The sequence below is a fragment of the Notechis scutatus genome, chromosome 1, assembly GCF_049901735.1.
Source record: "Notechis scutatus isolate UNSWTSFEM ecotype Mainland chromosome 1, rNotScu1.2, whole genome shotgun sequence".
In the NCBI taxonomy this organism is placed as follows: domain Eukaryota; kingdom Metazoa; phylum Chordata; class Lepidosauria; order Squamata; family Elapidae; genus Notechis; species Notechis scutatus.
The window spans coordinates 260,264,580-260,287,089 of NC_142009.1; the positions used below are offsets into that span (position 1 = coordinate 260,264,580).

General features: G+C 35.0%; 1 protein-coding gene and 2 long non-coding RNA genes across 3 annotated transcripts in view; 1 reads left to right on the top strand and 2 right to left on the bottom strand.

Annotated features, from left to right (window-relative positions):
• Window positions 1-1,808, bottom strand: LOC148133344 (uncharacterized). The gene is made up of 2 exons (XR_015746682.1): window positions 1,717-1,808; window positions 1-732 (listed from the first exon to the last, which is right to left on the bottom strand). It is a non-coding gene; the product is annotated as an uncharacterized LOC148133344 (long non-coding RNA).
• LOC148133345 (uncharacterized) overlaps window positions 11-22,510 on the top strand; it is a 25,322-nt gene continuing 2,822 nt past the window's right edge. The window contains exons 1-2 of the long non-coding RNA XR_015746685.1: window positions 11-124; window positions 2,324-2,399. This is a non-coding gene — a long non-coding RNA (uncharacterized LOC148133345). The remainder of the gene's footprint in view (window positions 125-2,323; window positions 2,400-22,510) is intronic.
• The window catches only part of APIP (APAF1 interacting protein), a 21,619-nt gene continuing 17,735 nt past the window's right edge, over window positions 18,627-22,510 (bottom strand). The window contains exons 6-7 of the mRNA XM_026664697.2: window positions 20,666-20,833; window positions 18,627-19,745 (exon numbers count right to left, since the gene is read on the bottom strand). Coding sequence (XP_026520482.1) covers window positions 19,646-19,745; window positions 20,666-20,833 — 268 coding nt within the window. The 3' untranslated portion in view covers window positions 18,627-19,645. The remainder of the gene's footprint in view (window positions 19,746-20,665; window positions 20,834-22,510) is intronic.

Below are 22,510 nucleotides of genomic sequence, written 5' to 3' on the forward strand. Positions count from 1 at the left end.
TTAATTATTACTTTGTAATTCTTTATTTAAACGTTGTACCAAAATTCATTTGCAATCTATCCTTTCATGCAGAACATGAAAAGGTTTTATTGTGCAGTCTGGGTGTGGCAGGATCCCAGGTCAAGTAAGGAATAATTTTGTTTACATGCTTGAGTTGTTCTGTGAATATTGTACACGTTGCATGAATATTCTCTTGATTTATACAACTGATTATTTACATTAGCTTGCTTGCACAAAGATGTTTTTAAATGTAGCTGGATTCTCTGAGTCAGTTCTGGTCCTCAAAGAATTATTTGCCCAATGCTTAAATAATTGCACTCACTCTACCAGATTAAAAAAAAACATAATCTGAAGCCCTTGTGCTTGAATTGCACAATATTCTCCCCAACACAAAAGAAGTCAAGGTTAAGAATACATTATAAACTCTACATCTCTGAGTTTCCTTTTTTTTTTCCTCTTAAACAATTCTACTTTATCAAATGTCTGCAGTGAGGAGAGACCGATCTCAGGTTGAAAGCAAAATAACAGATGTCCCAAAGGTGCTTTTTCAAGAAGCAGCTGGAATTTGGGACAGCCATGACCTGGATGATTAAGAATCTCCATAGACACAATAACAGATGAATTAGAGCACTGAAATATGCCCAGTATCCTGCTTCTGTAAATCAGCCCAATATCCCGAAGATGCAGTCATTTTCAGCAATGGCTAGCTTTGCCGCCAGGAAGCATCTGATTCTAAAGACATAGAAATTGACTTATTAGTTCTAATCGTTGTTGACTTTTATGATGTTAACTAATTGCCCTTCAAAGATACCAGGGTTAATGCCCTCAACAGTAAATTTGCAAGTCGGAAGTAATGTATAGCTAAGTTTAACCTTTTGTCAACAGTACAACCTTCCCCCAAGAAATCTTCTGTTGTTTAGCTCTGTGATGGAGAGATAAGCATTATATCTGTATTATTTGTACTTTTTTTTTTATCAGAATCAAGTCCTGGTAGGGGACTTTTTGCAAAGGTTCTCTTATGGGACTTCTCTCATCTATTGTTGACCTGGGTGATCTACTAGGTAGTAACCAAATATATTACAAGATTCCAAGCATTATTGGATGCCTAGTTTCTATTTAAGTATTCTGCAGTGCCCAGTTGTAACACCATTCCGAGCCATTAACAAGAATTAAAATGCTATATGAATCAGTGGGGGGGGGGGTATACTGGTTCTGTGGGTGTGGCTTGGGAGGTGTGGTGTCAACTAAAAATATATTCCTTTGGTCTTTTTAGCTGCCAAAAAAAGGGAGTGGGGGGAAATAGTGTATTCCTTAAGTGCCTAGATAATCACCCTGGTGTCGGAGCGCAAGAAAATTATTGAGGAGCATGACTGATGACTCTTGGGGATGGATGTCTCCCTTTGGAAAATACACATCCAGGGGGTGGGCGGAAGACCAGGGTCAAGGGGGAAATGAATGATATATTTTAGTATCGGCTGCCTCCAGCCAACACCAACATGTCCACTTCTAATAAATCAATTTTCTTTTCTCTGAGATGCGGCTAGAGACTTATGATTTGAATGGGAGTGGTTTTGTTGGAGTCCTGACACGTGGCAGGGGAAGGATACTGAAAAAATCTCCATTCACTCTTGGGGGAAGGTTACCACCGGTCCTCCAAACTACTCATATTTTCCACTAGCGGTTCTCTAGAACTGGTCAGAACCTGCTGAACACCACCTCTGATATGGCTCCAACGTGGCCTAGCAAATGCAGACATATTTTTCTAATTTATTCTGGGATCCTTGGCACAAAGCTGGAAATCTTGTATCTGCACAAGAATACTAAATGTTAGTGGTTGCTTTACTTTGGGAAAAAAATGCATTCAGGGTATTTTATCATCTGTTCTTCATCCCTTTCTTGACATAAACTGACCTTTCTTTTCCTAACTCAGAAGTTGCAAATATCCCATACCAGACAGTTAAAATCTGCAACAGTTATTGTGGCCCTCCAGCTGATCATAAAATCATCAATTTGGAAAGGATCTAAGATGTTTTATAGCCATTCCTTTGTTCAGGGAAAAATTTGCTAAAACATTTAAACAAATATTATCCAGCTTCTGTTTAAAGATCTTTAATGACCACACCAGTATATTGCTGGTTGATAATTCTTGATTTACTGATTAATAAAATCAATGTTGACTATTAGCAGTACACTTTCTCCAAGATAATCTATCTCAACCTGACTTTTTAAGATTCTTAATGGTGCAGTAATTGCTATTATAACTGAGTCCCTCAACCTTGTTGTTAACTTTCCCCCTTTTCTCATTTCTTCCATTTTTTTCTAGCATTATGGACTTCTCAATTGTCTTTGCATCATGTGTCCAGAATATGATAGTTAGAGCCTGGTAATTTTCACCTCAAGTGAGCATTCCCTGTTTATTTCTTCTGTGAATCGTCTGTTTATTTGCTTACCTCTGTGAGGTAGATGGGCATTTTTTAACATTTGATTAAACAAACAAACAAATAGATTTTTTTAAAGTTATCCACAGTATTCTGAAGAGGCTTTTCCAATGCTAAAGTTCAAAAGTGTTGATACTCTATCCTGTTTCTTCAAAGTCCAATTTTTGCATTTTAGAATATCAAAGGAAAAATTAAAATCACCCCAATTCATATCTTTGTAGGTATTTTATTTGTTTATTTATCACATTTAGAATCCAGCCACCTCCATCACAGAGTGACTCTGGGTGGTATATAAATAAAATCTTCATTATCAGACTTGCAAATAAGATATAGGCAGATTTAAATTCATTTTCCAAGATCTTCATTTGTACTCTACAAATGCTAATCTGTGGTTATTTCTTGACCTCTGGTTCCTTTTCTAAAGACAGTGAATCCTAAAAGGCAGAAACTATCCACCACTTCAGTTACCTTCTTTACAGTTTTAACACTAGTTCTTATACCTATTGTCATTTAATGGTTGGTGTATTTAATCTTGATCCAATTTGTGGTCCTTGACTTTCATTATTGCGGCCTGAAAATGATTTTCCATTTTTGTCAATCAGGGTAGTATCATCAAAATATTTCAGGTTACCGATGTTTCTTTTTCAAGTTTTTTTTCCAGCAAAATAAACAAACAAATAAAGCAAAAAAATACCCTCACCATGTAACACTAAAAGAATACATATAAATACAAAATATAAAGCATAGAATGTAAAATTGATTCCCATTTTCCTAATAACTCTTCATAATTGGAGGCCTTTCTAGAATCAATGAACCAGATACTAACTTAGTTTTGATATTTTTTTGCCGTTCTCAGTTATCTGGAATGCATCACAATATGATCTCTTGTTCTTAGCCTTTTTAAAAACCAGCTTGAATATCTGGCATTTCTTTTTCCATGTAGGGCTCTAATCTGTATCAGATGAGTCTAAGCATTATTTTGCTAGCATGTAAGGTTAAGAATCTTATGTAGTAGTCTTCACAATCTGTTGTTCTAGGTTAGAATATTTACTGATTCTTCTGTTGCTTGTCATGTGTTAATAAATATGCCATCAATTATTGTAGCCTGTCAACTTGGTAATGACCAGAATGCTCACCTAATTTCATCTAGCATTAGAGATTCTTGTAAATAGGGAATAGAAGATAATGATTGATTAATTGATATACATAGATAGATTATATAGATATAGATTAGATAGATAGATAGATAGATAGATAGATAGATAGATAGATAGATAGATAGATAGATAGATAGATAGATGACAGCTAAATAAATGTTTTGATGTCCCAATTTCACTATATTCCACCATCTCTGATCTAGGTACTTTTCTGTCCATTGGCAGCCTTTAGTATATCAATTTGAAGTTGGAACCTCCTTCGGAGTTTGGAACTCTTCTGGAAAAAAAATCTTAGTTCTTCTGTGCCTTCAATTTATCATAGTTGTGGCTGTCTCCTTTTACAGATTTCTGAAATTCTTATGTTCCTTCCTAAGATTTTTGTCTTTTTTGGCTTTGGCATAACCATATAAAGTATATCTTTTTGTATGCTCCCTGTGTGTTTTAGCCATGCCTCCCATTCTCACCCCCACATTGAGGCAATATTGTTCATTTTTCTATTATGTAATCTTTCTTAATATTTAACCTGAATCTGAAACTGTAGTTTCAATCCATTGGTAATGGTCCTGCCCTCCAAGTCTATTCCCTTGTTTGTATGCCAATCCTTTAGATAGCTGAAGGCTACTATCACATTTCTCCCCAGTCTTCTATTCTGCAGGTTAAATATACTATTCCTTTAACCATTTCTTATAGATTTTGTTTCCAGTCTTCTTACCATCCTTTAAACTCACTCCAGTTATTGAACTACAATTTCAGGAACTCTCAGCAGCATCAATAATGACCAGTGATCACAGATTCATAAGTTTTGCAGGGGAGGCACAGTTTTCTTTTTCTTTTCCTTCCTTTTTCCTTATTATTTAGAGTCACTTATGCCAGATGGACTTAGTTTCCACTAAGCCAACTGTACATACTTCATTCAATGCTACAAAAGCCTACTCTTATTTACATGATAGATTTTCCCTGTCCAATCTTCTTTGGGTTTTTTTTACTAATTTGCTCAATCAGATTTTAGAATAATGTAGAGAGCAGAAGATAGAAAATGAGAAATCTCTTCAATTGACGGACACCATTCAGTTAGCAGACAACTGGATACAAGTTATATCTCAGCTGTTTTCTAGGAATTCAAGGCAGCATGCTTGGAAGTCTGATCTCCATTTTTCTAATCTCTCAACCTCTCTCAAGGTAGTTGGGCCGATAGTCATCCAGTATGCTTTCATGGCTGAAGCGGAGCAAGTCTAAATCTTCTTGATTCTAAATCAGCATTTAAACCTGAAGTGATTCCCTAATATATAGAGAGGGGATGATTTAACTTGGTTGATGGGAGAAATCTTCAAAACATATATTGATGTTGCATATCTGGCAACCAAGTTTTATCATTCAGGTTTTCACCACAGCTTATAAATTATAATCAGTTCATCAAGGCATTTAGATACAAAGATATAATGAACTTTATTGTTTAATTGATTTGCAATGCTATAATTGTCGTCTTGTCAAAGATGCTGTTGACATCTTTGAAAGAGCAGGCCCACACAGGAAGGTTCAATTAAATTGATTTATTACTAAAAGCCTGTGCACAGGAAGCTTCTTAACTAATGATTGGCATCTGCTTAGAATTAGATACAGGTCAATGGTATTCAAAGGGGGTTGCACTTAGTTCTCTTGTGGCTATGTAGAGATTCTAGGCTGAACCCCCTTTTCACTCTGCCCTCAAATTCTGTCATCCCTTCTCCTACAGATGCAGGCCTCATGAACACTAAAATAACTGGGTAATATACAAACCATGAATACTTTCTTAGAATCTCTATTGCTTTGATAAGCTAGCCATTTTGTCTGTAGAGGCAAAATTCAGAAAATAAAATACAAGCTGAATAGTCAAGATCTTGTTGATGACCCAAGCTCTGTAAAGGACCTTGGAATACTCACCTCTAATGATCTAAGTGCTAGAGCCCACTGCAACTACATAGCCAAAAAGGCATTAAGAGTTGTTAACCTAATCCTACGTAGCTTTTTCTCTGGTAATATCACACTACTAACCAGAGCATACAAAACATTTGCTAGACCAATACTCGAATACAGTTCATCAGTCTGGAACCCACATTACGTATCTGATATTAGCACAATTGAGAAAGTCCAGAAATATTTCACAAGAAGAGTTCTCCACTCCTCTACTCGTTGTAGAATACCTTATGCCACCAGACTTGAAATTCTAGAACTAGAAAACCTTGAATTACGCCGTCTTCGGTCTGACTTAAACATGGTATATAAAATCATACATTGCAATGTCCTACCTGTCAATGAATACTTCAGCTTCAACCATAACAACACAAGAGCACACAATAGATACAAACTCAAAGTAAACCGCACCAAACTTGATTGCAGGAAATACGACTTCAGCAATAGAGTGGTCAATGTCTGGAATACTCTACCCGACTCTGTAGTTTCTTCCCCAAACCCCAAAAACTTTAACCTTAGACTGTCTACTATTGACCTCACCCCTTTCCTAAGAGGTCTGTAGGGGGCGTGCATAAGTGCACCAACGTGCCTACCGTCCTATTGTTTCTCTTATTCTTTTATTTTTCTTATATGTACCCATTTCATGTATTCACAACTATGTATACACTTATACTTATTATCTTGTAAACAATTGGCAAATAAAATAAATAAAATAAATAAAAAATAAATAAAATTATGTTCTGTATGGCAAAGCACATTGTCTCGTACCTATTTCTGCATTCCCAATTGGAGTTTCTGACAAATATCCAAATTCACCTGGTTTGTAGTAAGTGCCAAGCTTTAATACTTTATCAAATGGTTACTGTTTTCTATTTCACTAATTTTAGTGAAACTAATATATAGATATATCAGGATTATATATTTAGTGTCTGCATTATCTATCCACAGCAAATATTTGGCCCACATTGACATGATTAAAACAATGTTGGAAATGGAACATATGGTACAAAGAAGTAACATAATAGTGTTCCACTAGGGTTATGCTGTTTTGCCTGATTTATTATTTTACTGTATGTAATAATTTAATACCACATACAAGTTGGTAAAGATTTGCAAACCAGGCATTAATTAAATGTTTTAAATAAATATCCTTCCTAAAATATATGAAAAATAACAGTTTTGTAATCATTCTTCAAAATATTGAATTACTTTCTGTTCATCAATTTTACTTTCTTGTAGAACTCTGATAGAAACCTTGGTAGTCATTGTTAATTGGTTCCGGGAGATGTGATAGGTACCAAAAACGATGAATAACAAAAAAATATTTTTCCCATAAGGAATAATATAGAGAGTCACAGGGCAGCCCACACTGACTAGTTTTAGCTTGTGTGTTGAGTACTAAACAAACGATGAGTACCGAGACAAAATATTTGTGTCAAAATACATTGTTAATACATTGTTATAGATACCAGATTTGATGAGTTTCAAAATAGTTGAATACCAAGGTACCACTGTCATTTTTCTCCCCAAAAGTATTGGGCATTTTTAAGTACAAAAAGAACAATGTAGTGTTAAGCAAAATTGCAGTTTCAAAATTCACATCATAGAAAATAAAATAAAATTTATATGAGTAGAATAAAAGTATGCCTTTCTTTTCAGAAGTATAATATTGCCCAAACTTTATATTAATTGACTTTACAATGTTATCTGTGCTTTACATCTTCACTGGAAAGTATGACACTTTTGTGATTGACACCAGCTTATTCATGCAGGTAAAACATGCTTACATGCAGACTGTATATCTTCCTTACTATAGGTATTACTGTGTATTAAAGGGTTTTTGTTGTTGTTTTTGCAATCTTGCACAAAACAATAATGAGCCGAGATGTTTTTCAATGTAACAGTCATTCTATTTTTCTCCATTGCAAAAAGTCTCCATTTCAGATTGTCCAATTTGTATTGATTTAATTCTAAAGACGCACAGCCCAGTCTTATAATTCTAACAGCACAGTTGTAGGCCTGTTCACTTTACAACAAGCCTGACTGAATTCAATGGAGCTTATTTTCTGTGCACAGGAATGCAATCTAAAAGCCATTCCTTCATCACGTATGTACCCTTGCATAATTTCTGGTCTCCTGAATTAGACACAGCCTATCAGCCATCTGTTTTGATTTGACAGCTTTTTGATTGCTTTTGCAATCCTAAGGAGGCAATTAAATCAGGAAGAGTGGCCTCCTGGTTACAGACGTATTGCATTTATTATACAGATTGATTCCCTTCACTTTAGCGCAGGCTTGCAGCAATTTAAATGTAGCAGTTCCCAATCTGCAAATTTCTTAGAATGTTAACATTCTAGTTCTTCTCAAAACTATATTGTCTAACCTTGCAATCCTTAATGTCATATTGCCCATATTGATTATTTTAGATAGGAGCCTTTTGTTTCATTGTTTCAATTGGAACACCTGCAAAATTTAAAGTTGTTGGATGTATGGTTTTTTAAATTTAAATTCTTATTGCTGGCTTGTGCCACATGCTTCTCGTTGAGTGATATTAATTTTCTATGCAGCACAATCTTCTCAAGAATGTCATTACTTGGACAATTATTCCTTAGCTTCTAACTATTCATGCATAATTATAGCTATATTCCTCATGCATGTATATTAGATTTTTCATCTGTCATTATTTATTATTAGAGTAAACACCCCACCTGTTTTCATTCCCACAAATGCATTTTGAATGTTTTGGTTTCTTTCTCTTTTACATCATCGATACAAATTGCCAAATGGTCCTTTCTCCCTATCCCCATCAAAATGGCAAATATTAATTTATACCAAGCTTTACTTGTTCTGGATTCAGTTCCTTTTTTAAGGCAATGTTTTATTTGCTTCGTGTTTTACTTTGTGAAGGCACCTTTACTTCAGTTACCTTATGGCATTCCTGTTCCATTGCCAAGTTCTGGCCCACCATTTTTTCATGACATGTATGATGCTTGTCAAAAGTATGGGTACCTTCAGGGGACTTTACAGAAATAATTATACAGGATATTTTTTTTCTGTTGCTTCAGAAACTGCATATATTTTGTATTAATGAACAGCTTCTACAAGATATTTCTATATTCCAAAATTACCTTTAAGTTTTGTTCTATCTCTCTCTCTCTCTCTCTCTCTCTCTTTTTTTTTTTTTTGCTGTTTCTTCACTGCCCTTTTCTCTCCTTTCATGCCCCTTTAATTTATTCTGTATGCCAAATATTCATCATTGCTGAGATGGCTAACCAGAGCGCCTTTCTGTCTAGCTTAAGTTTTGCAATCCTTCTGAAATGCACCAGGTATTATGTAACCCAGCATGGCATATCACACAGGGCCTTTTAAAATAATGCTGCTGGATTATGAGTTAATTGTATAGCTATTGAGAAATAATATAAATTATGACTTAAGTGATCAGTAATACCATTTGGAATTATATTCATTAGAAATCTGCCTATGTTGTGTTATTTATGTTTTTAAATAAGCATCATTTATGGTCTGTGTACGTGCCTTCAAGTCAGTGTTGACTCCTGGCGATTGACTAGTCCCTGCAGTTTTCCTGACACAGTTTTAGAGAAGAGGCTTTCCATTGCTTCCTTTCCAACTTGATTGGTTCAAGGTTTAAGGTCACCCAGTTGGCTTCATGCCTAAGGCAGGACTAGAACTCATGGCCTACCAGTTTCTAGGCTTGTGCCTTGTTCATGACACCAAACTGAGTCTCTTATTTCTCCATTTACTACATGCCCTTAAAAGAAAGATGATAAACTATAGGTATATTGAATAAATGTACAACTTTTGCAATAGATTCCATATTCAATTAGTGGAAAATATGGCTGAAAACAAATATGTGAATAAATATATGAATACCTATATTTAGGACTGCTACAGTGACCTAGAGGTGAAGATGCTCGCCTCATATTCAGGAGGCTGAAATTCAATCCTAGGCAGAAACAGATGTTTCTCTATTGGGGACAAAGAGTAAATGTCTCCTATAAACTCCACATCAGGATGTCAGGAAGGCTATCCGGCCAGTAAAATGCTCAGCTCCATTCAATTGCTCCAACTCCATCCCAATAAAATGGTTAATAGGGCCGTAAAAAGAAAAATAAAGAATAATATTTAAGGATTGGTTATTTCTGAGTAAAAGAACTTGGCTATATAAGATGTTCAAATTTTAAAAATAACACTCTAGAATATTGATGGGAGGAAGGAGATTAGATGTGAGCAAAAATCTAGGATGATAATGATCATTGTTCTTTGGAAATTCTCAGTTTAAATCTAAAGCCTCATATAAGAATGAAGGTGAAACATGTAGTTTGACAAGTAAACAAGGAAACAGATAATTCTTAGGCCAAATAAGTTCTCCTTATAGAGCAGCTATCCCATTGTTTCTGGGGAGCCCACAGCACACAGTTTATAGATATATAAATCCTTTTGCATAAGATTCAGGCAAATTTTGGATTTTTAGGCCAATATGTACATTCATTCACATTGCTAGATTGGTTAACACTTCAGAGGAAATGATGCCATAGAAATGATTCCCTTGACCAAAAAAAGCTGTTTTTGGAATGCCACAGGTTGTTAGCCTAAAAATTATTACAATTTATTTCTATGGCACTTATTGAAAGATAAACCTACATGGGCTGACTTAGCTTTTAAAATATGCCTAAAGCAGTCAATAGGCAGATTTGTAGATACCAAAAATATTTCCCAGAAGCCATGAGAAATAGTTAATTTTCAATCAAATTCTGTTGAAGTGAAACTCATGCCAAGATAAGAAAAATGAGATTTTATGTCCTGTGGGGAAGGGAGAGAAAGAAATCTTGAATTTGCTTTTATAGACCTGCCTCTAAGCAACCAAAAAATAATTGTTGATGATTAATAATATAATTAAAACCATGCATCGGGAGATATATAACAGGGATTTAGTACTGAAGTTTCATTCATTGCAATGGCACTTTTATTATAAATTTTCTGCAGTGGAGAAACAGTACAGAGGTAAGACACATTTCTGTAGTAATGGTGTCACTTAATAAAAGCATTATTGCAAGTGCAAGCAATAGGTCTGGGAAATAGTGTAAACTAAAGGAAGTAAATAAAGGATGCATTTATGTTTCAGTTTTCTTCTCAATCAATTACAATCAGGTTATAAATTCTGGCCTATTTTCCATATAATTGGAAATATATATTCTACATTTCCTAAAGGAATAAATTATTTTTGCATCCTGAATGTGTTTTAAATTCATTTATTCATACATGAATTAGGAATAATTCATAAATAAGGGGTATACATAAGTGCACCATCGTGCCTACCATCCCTGTCCTATTGTCCCCATTTATTCGTACCTATTTCCTGTATTCTTACTCATGTTTATACTTATACCTAATATACCTATTGTAAGCGATTGGCAAATCAAATAAATAAATAAATACATAGGTGACATTTGTATTTTCAAGAAACTTTTTTCTGTAACTTCTATTTGCTGGTTAAAATGTATGCCCTTTTGATGCACTTTTTTAATGCTTTAACCATTTTATGTTTTTCCCCCCTTTTTGTCTTCTTGGTGTTTTTTTTTTAGTTTTGTATTTTGTATTTTAACTTTGTTCTGAATAAAATAAATATATATATGAAAAAATGTCTGTACTATGAATTATTGGCTGACCTTCAGCCATTCATTGTCTTTCAGGCCTCTAACTCACAATGTCATTGTGAAGATAACATGAAAAAGCCTTAAGGAATAAAAGACTGTGATAACAACTATCATTATCACTGACTGGTGACAATTTTTAGTAGTTCTCTCCCCAACCCTGCCGTCTAGCCTCTATCCTAATATTAATAGTGTTTTTAAATAGTGGGTTTCTGAAATACTTATAGGGATCAGAATGATCCCTTTCTGATGTATGCCATTTCAGAATGCTATCATCTTCTTAAATGACCAGGAGAGCCCTGAGAAAACCTCAGGTTTCCCCCCCCCCCCCCAGAAAATACCCTTGTCATTCTAGTCCCAATTCAGTGCCTTTAACTTATGGTGCAACATCACTGGATCCAGTGAAAACATAACCCGTTCATAGGTTTCCTGATTGAAATCATTGGTAGGAGCTATAATCTATAGATTTCTCCTCCCATGCCCCAATCTGGCCTTGTGTTCTTAGGAAAGGGCTTTAATATGTTGATAGCATATTATGGGAGCCAGTTCTTTCATGGTGCAATATTCCTAATTATTATTGTTGTTGTTAGATTTTTATCCCACCTTTATTATGTTGTAAGTAACTCAATGCAACAAACATGCATAATACTCCTTCCTCCTCTTCTTTTTCCCCACAACAACCCCATGGGATGGGTTGGGCTGAGAGAGAGTAACTGGCCCAAAGTCACCTTTCATTCCTAAGGCAGCACTAGAACTCACAGATTCCTGGTTTCTAGGCTAGCACCTTAACCATTAGACAAAACCGGTTCTCTTATATATGAAATGTAGCTCTCTTTTTCAGCCAAATATGGATATGGCTATTCTTTGGACATTTCCAAGAGAGGTTAGGGGTAGAGAGTTTCCCCAAGTTTACAAACAGCAAATTGCAGAAAGCAATCAAGTTGAGTAGCATACTGCTTACCCCTTCCATGTCTTAACACATCAGGCACCAGGAACAATGAAAGGAACAATGAACTCTTTCTAGTACTAGATCAAATTGTTCGCCTGCTACTGCTGTATTTTGGAATTGTTTGCTTCCAAATCAAAGCTCAGTGTGACAGTATCATATTCAGTTTCTAAATGAGTCTATAAGGATTTATGTGAAGTCGTTAATTACTAATGTACTTTTTCCTGAGTTGTTCTTTGTTACACTCCTACACTGGCACTCCTGTCTTTATAGACAAACTGAATAAAACACACCTAGTCATATTGTGAAATTTTATTGTTTAGTTTTTGGCTAGATCTCTCCTAGGTGTAGACTGGAATTCTTTATTTTTGTAACATGATAGATGTATCAAAAGTCAAGGTAACCTGGTGAATAATACACATAATACAGCTTTGAGCCAAGAAAATATGTCAGCACAAATTATAGCATTTGAGATAAGTAACACCCCAAAGGATTGAATTTATACTACGTTGGTTTAATTAAAATATATCCATTGTGACAGCAAAATTGTAATCTTCCAAGTTGTCTTTGTGGACAATGACCTAGCTGAGAATGTGATCCTATGTTATTAGAATAGTCCAAAATTCTGAAAAATGAGTAATAAAAAGCTTCCACATAAAATACATTACATCTTGGGTTTGGTAATCTTTCAGGTTTTTCCTAGCTCTTCTCTGATATGCTTATGCAAATCTTTAACTGGAAATTACACTTGATTGTGGATGTTTTCATGCAAACCACCAAAGTTGTTGCAATAAAATGTGCGTGAGCAGTAAAAGTCTCATGATTTGTTGGAAATACATCCTTGGCTAGTAAAATAGCAATACAGTCTGGTGGCCTCAGTAAGGCAGTCCTTTACCTTCAATGAATTATGATAATCACTTTTTTTTTTCATAACAATCACTCTGTTGACCTGGCTTTTAAATTAGCAACAGCTAGTCAGTTTGATGTGATGGTTGAAGGTGGTTGACTAGAAGTAGGAAAACCTGAGTTCTAGTCCTCAAATAAACACAGAAACTAGGTGGCTAATTTGGGGCCAGTTTTCATCTAATAAAGAGGTGATTGGAAAGTTACTGAAAAAGTTGCCGATACAACTATATTAACCTGTCAATGTGGTCACCAGGAATCCTGATTGACTCAAAGGGCCATAACAACAGTTTTTCCTTAGACAATCAAAGTGCCTTCATGAGTCCACTTGTTGATCCCTCTTCTAAAGTGTAAATTGTAGAATTGTTTTTCTGGATTCCTCTTGCAAGATGAATCACCGACATGGCACCTGTAGGTATTAACATCCACACAGAAAACAATCCTTGGTGTTTACTATGTTCTTAGCATCCCTGATTTTTTTACTGATTCTTTTAATTAAAATTAAATAGGACCCCAACATGCAATAAAGCAAAATTATTGCCCCAGACATGATTTTTAAAGTCAGAAGTTGCTCCTGCTCCTGTTATTTTTTTGCCCACCCTTGGTGATTCTGTTTCTGTTTGGTAAAGTAATAGCTCGATATCAAAACAGAAACCGAATACCAAGGGTGAGCAAAAATTGGTGGAATGAATGGAGAAGATCAGTTAGCTTTTGAGTTTATATCACCAATCTTGTTTGTTTAGTGTTTACTTTACTTTATTGTCATTGCACCTCGTACAATGAAATTAAATGCCATCTTCAGTGTACATCATAACTATAAAAATAAAAACACAAACACACATCCTTCACATTCTACACAGTTGAATTGAAAACCCGAAATTGCATTAATATTGCACTATACAGTAGAATTCAATATAGTTACTGCCCTGGGATAGAAGCTGTTTTTCAGCCTATTTGCCTAAATGATTCTGCATTTGAATCATTTGCTAGCAGCCCCATACAGTTGGACATCTTGCAATTATCATTAAAATTTCCTCCTCTTCCTCCTCTGGTCAAAGGATATAAGTTCATCATAAACTACTTTACATTGAATCAGAATGCTTAGCATATCTAGCTCAGTATCACCCAGGATTTCAGGAAGAGGCTTTATGTAGATCTAAGGATTATACCTGGCTATTACTTTTTCCGCATAAAACATGCTATCTCTAAACCTGAGTAGCCTTTTTTTGTGCAGTAGAATGCAAATTACTGGCGCTTTCTATCTTTCCCTTCTATATTTTCACTACATCACCCTATTAGAGCTGCTAGCAAATGATTCATTGAAAACTGAGCTTACCAGAAAACTCATACTGACAATGTGTGTACATGCTGATGCAACAGATGACCTAGCCCAGCCCTTTACTGTATTGACATGCTGATTACAAGGAAGTTAACTGAAAATGTTAACTATAGAAGTTCAAAATAGAGGTTACCTCTGATAAGTTTATTCTTTAACACGTTATAAAAGCTGAAAAGCAAAGTTGTTTCAAAAGCCATTAACCTCAACCCTGCAATGAGGGGTAATTTTAATTTCTGATCAAGGAACTAATGGCAAACTGAATGAATTGTGAATTGTATTGGCTTTACATATTGTGCTATATAACATGGTTTAATTGGTTTGGTATTAAATTTATGTTTATTTTGATCACAAACTTCACTCTTCTCTTCACTGAAATGGGCTTTATTTTTAATTAACTGAGTACCCTGCTGAAATCTAAAAAGCCTACATATTCAATAGAAGTAATTCATTTTATGGATTACATTCTTGTTGAACAGGTTTCTGAAGATTAAAAGCCTTACTATTATATTTCAATGTCTGCTCCGAAAAAATTCTCAGAAGAGAAACACAATGAGAGTCTATAGTTCTTCCTAGCTTTGAAAAATGCCATTCACTATCATCTCTGTAATGGACAGAGACATAAAGACTTAATAAGGGGTAAGCACCTCTTCCTCTTATACAATGCCGCTATGTAAGATTCACCATGGCAGTTAAGGTCTTCCATGTTTGATCAAGTTAACTCTAATATAGCTGACTAACTATTGCAAGTTGAAATACTAATTTAAAAATGGTATTACTCTCTAAACGTTTAAGGCACCAAGCAATAAACCAGAAGATTTTGAGTTCTAGTCTTTCTTAGGCATGAAAGTCAGCTGGGTGACTTTGAACTAGTCACTGTCTTTCAGCCCAATTCACCTCACAGGCTTGTTGTTCTGGGAAAAATAGGAAGAGGAAGGAGTGTCAGGTGTTTGCTGCCTTGAGTTATTTATAAAAATAATAAAGGAAAGATTAAAAAAACCCTAGAACTAGGGCAGTTTTTAGCTCTGGAGATTTCCTCAGCTTATGAAGTAGATTTGGTAAGTATGTTCTCATTCATACAGTGGTTGAATGCTAAATGGAACAGGCATGGGAAAAGTGTAAGTAGGAAGTAAAAACAAGCTAGTGTAACAAAATCTGGAATAGTTGTAGAATAAAACATCTTCAAAATAATTCTGATCAACTGTAAATTCTTTACAACTTGTTACATTAGTTCAAACTATTCATTTGATTATGGGTTAGACAATGAGCTATGTAATACACACACACACACACTAGCTCGATACCCGTGCTTTGCTTATGAAACTATGTGGTCAGGCTTAGTTTTTAGGGAGAAAAATAAGGGGGGAAAATTCTGCCTCTGCCTATCAGCATCCATCGGTATTCATCTGGCTAGCATCCTGTCAGTGTGTGACAGAATTGAGGGCTGTTTGGAAACTGAAACAGTATTTGCTGTGTAAGCAAGGAGACAGCAAGGAGCCTGGGCGTGGCTTAGCTCAACTGTTCTGTACTAAAGCTGCTTGGTGCTGTGAAACTAAAAGTGAAACTCCTCTCCTGCTTTTCATTTGGAACATATTTCTTTTCAGGTGGGGAGGGGGAGTAGAAGTCCTTAGTATCAAAGCCAATAATAATACAATAATAATGTGCCAATAATAATACACGAAATAGTAATGCTGTGATGGTCATTTCTTAGTGAGCACCTAGAAGCCAAGAGGAACATACATGCCAAATTTCAAGTTTGTAGGCTTTACAATTCTGTAGATTTTGTGATGATGCGTGAGAGGTATTTCGCATAGATAGATAGATTTAGATAGATAGATAGATAGATAGATAGATAGATAGATAGATAGATAGATAGATAGATAGATAGATGAAAGACAGACAGACATTATATAAAAGGGTTAGCTTTACCTGTGAATGGTTAAAAAATTCATGTGCTTTTTCTTCCCAACTGCAGTTGAGTAACACTTTTGAGAAATGATCCTAAACAAGCTACATATTCAAGGAATATGAAAATATTTAGATACATATTATATAGTTACTCCCCCCTTCACAGAATTGGAATGAATATTCTATTTCATTGATTGACTAGCCATGTACCATCAAGGTGATGTTGACTCTTAGCAATATGGATTTTCTCCCAGATTACCTGTCCTCAACCAGGTTCTTCAAGTCTTTCAGTATTACTCCCATCACTACTATTAAGTGAACCCAGGCACCAGATTTGCTCTATTCTGGAGCAACCTGAAATCGAACTATTGACAACACCTTTGTAGACAAAATGGTTGGGTAATCTATACCTTTATAATATATCACCAGATTCAACATGGAAATATTCATGGAAGATTCCACCAGAATAGCCACCACTTTAGGGAAATGTCAACACAGAATATCACTGCTTTGACAGCTATAGCATTTCCCACGATCAAAACTAGATTGCCATATATATCAGCATTATGGAATGGAAAAGAACAGTCATCTTCTTCCAGGTTCTCAAGTGTATTTACTTGAACACTGTGTGACAGAACACTGGACCAGATAGACAATGTAGTGATCTTATGTCCAGGAGCTATAATGTTCCAATATGATATTTCAAAAGGAGCTTAAAGAGCTGGAACATTTTGTAATTTCCCTTCTGTTCCAAAGTTAAAAACAAATGTTGTGTTGAAGTGGAAACCTTTTTTTAATGCAGGGAAGCCTTTGGGTCAGTCATATGTCATGCAGAATATAAAGATATTTTAATATTTCTACTATCACTTCGACTTTGAAAATTAAGAGCCGATTTAGATACTAAGCTTGTGCCGCACATCTGGAAGACCCTCAAAGAGATGCCTCTCATGGCTCATGTTAGAAATATTTCTATCATATTTCAGCCTCAATTCTACTGATTCCTGTAACTAAGAAAAAGTTCAAAGCAAACTTCTAGCTTGCAAAGAACCAGGATATCCTGTGCTCCCATTAAGCTTATGAAATGGTTTCAATCTAGTGGAAACCGTTTTTCCTCCCTACTTTAGTTGAACTAAACTTCACCTTACCATTACTTATCACCTTTCATGTTGTCCACCAAAGAACATATTTCTATAGCCCACTGTGGCTGCAGCAGAAAAGGGGAATAGCTGAAAACTGCCTGCCCTTTAATAGCAGCAGAAATGCCTATTTGATGAAAAACCATTCTGCAAGCATACTTAATTATTCTTACCAAAATACCTTTTATGTACAGTATATGCATGTGCACATATGCATATGTGTACATGAGAGCAATCAACCAATAGAACAGCTTGCCTTCAGAAGTTGTGGGAGCTTCATCATTGGAAGCTTTCAAGAAGAGACTGGACTGCCATCTGTCAGAAATGGTGTATGGTCTCCTGCTTGGGTGGGGGTTGGACTAGACGGTCTACAACGTCCCTTCCAGCTCTGTTAATATGTTAAATGTCTGTCTGCGTGTATATGTATCATGGAATAAAATCTGACACTGGAATTAGAAAAAGTCAGAGAATTCAACCTCTTCCTCAACTAGAGTTAAATAATTTCAAGACACAACTGTCTAACCTTTCACTAATTTAAATCCACTAGTCCATATCGTGTGCTGTGGAATGTGAAAAAACAGGACCTGACTTTCCACTCCAACATCCTGTCAGGTATTTAGAGAGTGCTATCATATTTTCCTGTAGCATTTTTTTCAGGCTAAACATGCTCAGCTCTTTTAAAATCTTCTTCATGGGGTTTAATATCTAGTCCCTGATCACTTTTAAATTTTCCTAAATCCACTTTCTCTGACTCTTTCAAGTTCAGTATCCAGAGCTGGACATGCTACTTGGGGTGGGGTCTGCTCAAATCAGAATAACCAGCGGGATTACTCCCCTTGAAGTGGCGTTACTTCCAGTCAGGCATCCTGAAATGACACATGCCTAACGTGTAAACAATCCACCCGGTTAACTCATAGTAGTTTCCAAACAATTTTCCAGTATTTTCACAATTGCCACTACTAAGCCAGCAGTATTGCATTCTGTATCTGTGCACGTAATCTTAATTTTTTATGGTATAGTAAAATCTGAGCATTGCTCTATTTGAGGTTTCATGAAGCTTTCCCTGTACTTGCTTTTTAGTGATTATAGAGCTTATGTTGAAGTTAATGTTAGTAACTAGAGTCAACATAAAATCATCTCTGTGTATCAAATGCTCATACAATTGGAACATACAGTTCTCTTTTCAGCAGTACTTGTTTTTATTTCTGTAGATTATGTGATATATGTAATTGACAAATAAGTATTTAGTTAATACTAGACATTGTTTGCATAAAATGTTACCAGAACTAAGGAGGTTTTCTGTTCTTTCTATTGCACACAGTATTATATATTTTAGTGGCAGGGATAAGTGGCTCATAACATTTTGCATTTAAATAGTATTTTAATATTTGTCTGGCAATCCTTTTAATAAATAATTTTGATATCATTTAATCTATAGCAAGATTCAACTCTTTAGTTACTAGTCATCCTCACAAACGTCTGCCTTTCGTACTTTGTGCCTGGCATCCCTCTTATCCCCCCAGATCAAATAACGCTGAAGTGTAAATTATAGTAACATATTCCCATTTTACTTTTTGTTAACACACCGTTATAAGATGACCTATGGAACTTTTATAATGTTATTATTCATTTCTGCATACTGTTTTTTTTTTCAGGCTGCTTTCATTACTTTTCAAATACCTAAAATTTTGGAAAAATTCCTGTGCTGAATGTATTTTGAATTATCCAAAGAAAATAGCATGTAGGAGAAATCTGCTCACTTTCTTAAAGTGCTCATTTTTCAAAAGTAAAAGCTAATGTCTTATTTTGGCATACTTTTATTCATTGTAGTCTTTCAACACCTATATGAAATTGTTTTGAACATTTTCCCTGTTAGATACCATGATGTGCTTCTTCTATAAAAAAAAAAAAGGGGGGGGGGGAAGAAACCCTGAATTTAAAAGGTGTAAGGCCACCATGTTTTAATGATGTATTGTTCAACTCTAGAATATGAATTACAAAGAAGATCCTAAAACAAAAAGTTATTACGTGCAATAAATTGAGAGGTAAAGGGGTTTTGTATAATTCAATATCTGCATGAGGAATAGAAATTAAACTGGGTATCCTTCAGACTTTTAAAAAACAACACTGAATGGTTAGTGTTTAATTATCAAACATGTCCTAGAAATCCAGTAATATTGTACTTTAGGGAAAAACTTGCTAAACAATTCCATTTTCTCCACTAGGAATTATAGAAGGATCAATTCCATGCTGTTTCATTTGTACTGCAATGTCAAAAAGGTAGTCGTAACATTCACACCTGAAGAATACACAAAGGGAAAAATAAATTAGAGTGGTCCTTTGGTTATATACATTGTTTTCAAATCTGTTATATAAATATAAATCAACTAATTTACTATTACAGAAGAAATTAAAGTGAAAGTTTTCACAATGTATAATACTGCATTCACAGTAAAAGAAGACAATTCTGAATTTAAGATAGATACAGACAGGGGAAAAAAACAGGTCTATCTCAAATAGCATAGCAATAGCATTTAGACTTATACACCGCTTCACAGTGCTTTGCAACCCTCTCTAAACAGTTTACAGAGTCAGCCTATTACCCCCAACAATCTGGATCCTCATTTTACCGATCTCGGAAAGATGGAAGGCTGAGTCAACCTTGAGCCTGGTGAGATTCGAACTGCCAAATTTCAGGCAGCCAACAGTCAGCAGAAATAGCCTGCAGTACTACATTCTAACCAATGAATCCCCATTCTCAACCAAATTAAGACAACCTTCCCCCTGTAAAATAACGTACTGGAGAAAAAAACCCTAAGATTTTGTTAAGGTGAATATAGTATTATCTTGGTAATAATATCAATTTTAAAATATTTCTCACTATGGAGAAGTATTTCTGAGGTAGCAGTATTTCCTTTACACAATTGATAAACTTATGCTGTATTTCCCTTATCACCATTCAAAAATCTTTTTTAAACTTTGTTGTTGTTATAACAATAGAAGCTCTGCAAGTATTTATAAAACAAGTGTAAAAATAGAATGGTATAGTGGAGAATATTTTTACACTTTGGTAATTGGAATAATTCCCAATTCTCAAAAATAAAAACAGAAAAATCAGATGAAGTGGATGCAAACACAATCCAGCTATACTTATAAGTTAAGAAGTTCTGAAAGAGATAGGCCCACCAATATATTGGTTTACTTCCTTATTCTACTCACATTGTCTTGGCTTTTTCCCATGTTTCACCCCAAACATAAACACCATGACGCCTGACCAGCACAGCACAAGTGTCTGGATACGTGTTCATTGCATGTGACATTCTATCCTTCAAGTCCTTCTCTTCAGGTGTATTCTCAACAATAGGGACTACTAACATGTCATCATATCTGAAAAAAATGAGGTTGTGTTGACATGAATAACATGATCATTTTAGCTTCGCATACCTAGTTATCATTGCATTGCTTGTTCAATTTATGTTCAATAAAACATTTATGTCCATGTTAATGTATCCAAATGTGGCCAACAAATAAAGCAAGTAATAACATCCCTCCATTTCAAAACCAAGAATCTATGAAGTCATTACAACAAAGATAATTGCAGTACTGTGCTATCATAATAGACCATCATCAAGTATACCACTGCCTGTTTAATTTTGACAAAGGAAGTAAATGAGCAAAAATGTAATAAGCATTATAGCTTATTCACAATGAGAATCTTTAAAGACTTATTTTAAAAAACTGTTTTTTCACCTATTTCAAGATGTTGATGATCACATAGGGGAAAAGCAATTGGGTACATACATTGGCATAACCCAAACAAGGATTAAGATAGCAGTGACAAAATTACTTAGAAAGAAATTTGATCGAACTCAGTGGTGTTTGCTTGTCTCTTTACTGAAAAATATATATCAGACTATACTATCAGTAGTTTCAAAGATATTGACAGTTTTATTTTAACTGGATAATATCAACTATACAATTATGTGTAATTTATCTTAAATATAACAGTGAAAGATATTGCACTTTTCTTACCAACAGTAAGTGTTTTCAAAAAGTACCAAAATGTACTGAATCACTTATTACTACTTGTTACCACTTATTATTTACCCAAAAGGAAGATGAGCTTAAACGTAAAAGTCTTCTTTTACATTTTACAAGGTACAACATACACATTATTCTTTCTTGCATAATAGAAACAGATCTACCAATTCAGGAAAAGCATCAGATAGAGATGGGATATAGGAAGGAAACAAATATGTAAGAATGGACTGTTTTCGGGAAGTGATAGAAAGCAATTCGTGCTAGTTTCAACAAGCATAAACCCATCCATGCTTATACAGTATTCAATTCTTTAACTATGAATTGAATGGCTCTTATTCTCAGAAAAGTATTTGCAGACTATGGCTTTGCTAGGAATAGATCTCTTTAATATGGTTTACTCCATGTGGTAGTTGGAGGATATCCTTGGGGGGTTGGAGAAAACTGGTTTGGGAATGGCTTATTTCTTTGGAAAATAAATCTATCAACAGACATTTGCAGTTGGGCTGCAAAGCAAATAAAGGTTAGTGCATGTTTTACTTGGTAGCAAGCTGTACTGAGCTGGCTCTCACTAGGTAGGTATGTTTAGTCAAATTCAACTGTTATGAAATCTGGCAATAGCTTACTTACGTTCAAGGAATGCAAATAAATATTCCAGCCCTGATCCTCTTATTACCCTCTCTATGGAAAGGCTGAATGTCAGTAATGGCATATTTATCTGAATGACTGAGCATTCTGAACTTTAAACATCTTAACCCAAGCCTGGGAATCTGCAAAAATAACAGTAGCAACTGTTTCCTTCTTATGCCTCTGTTCCAGTCATCTGCTTTATTTGCCCCATCTCCTTGATTTCAACAGTGTTGATCAGTAGGGCTATATAAAATACCCAGAAGATCTGGGGCCCTAAAAGCCCAATATTATTATCCATTGGAAAAGCAGCAAAGAGATCATTGGCCAGAAGTCAGATCCATATCATCAAATTACATATCTAGTGCATGTTACTAGAAAAAATTTCCATGTTTTCCT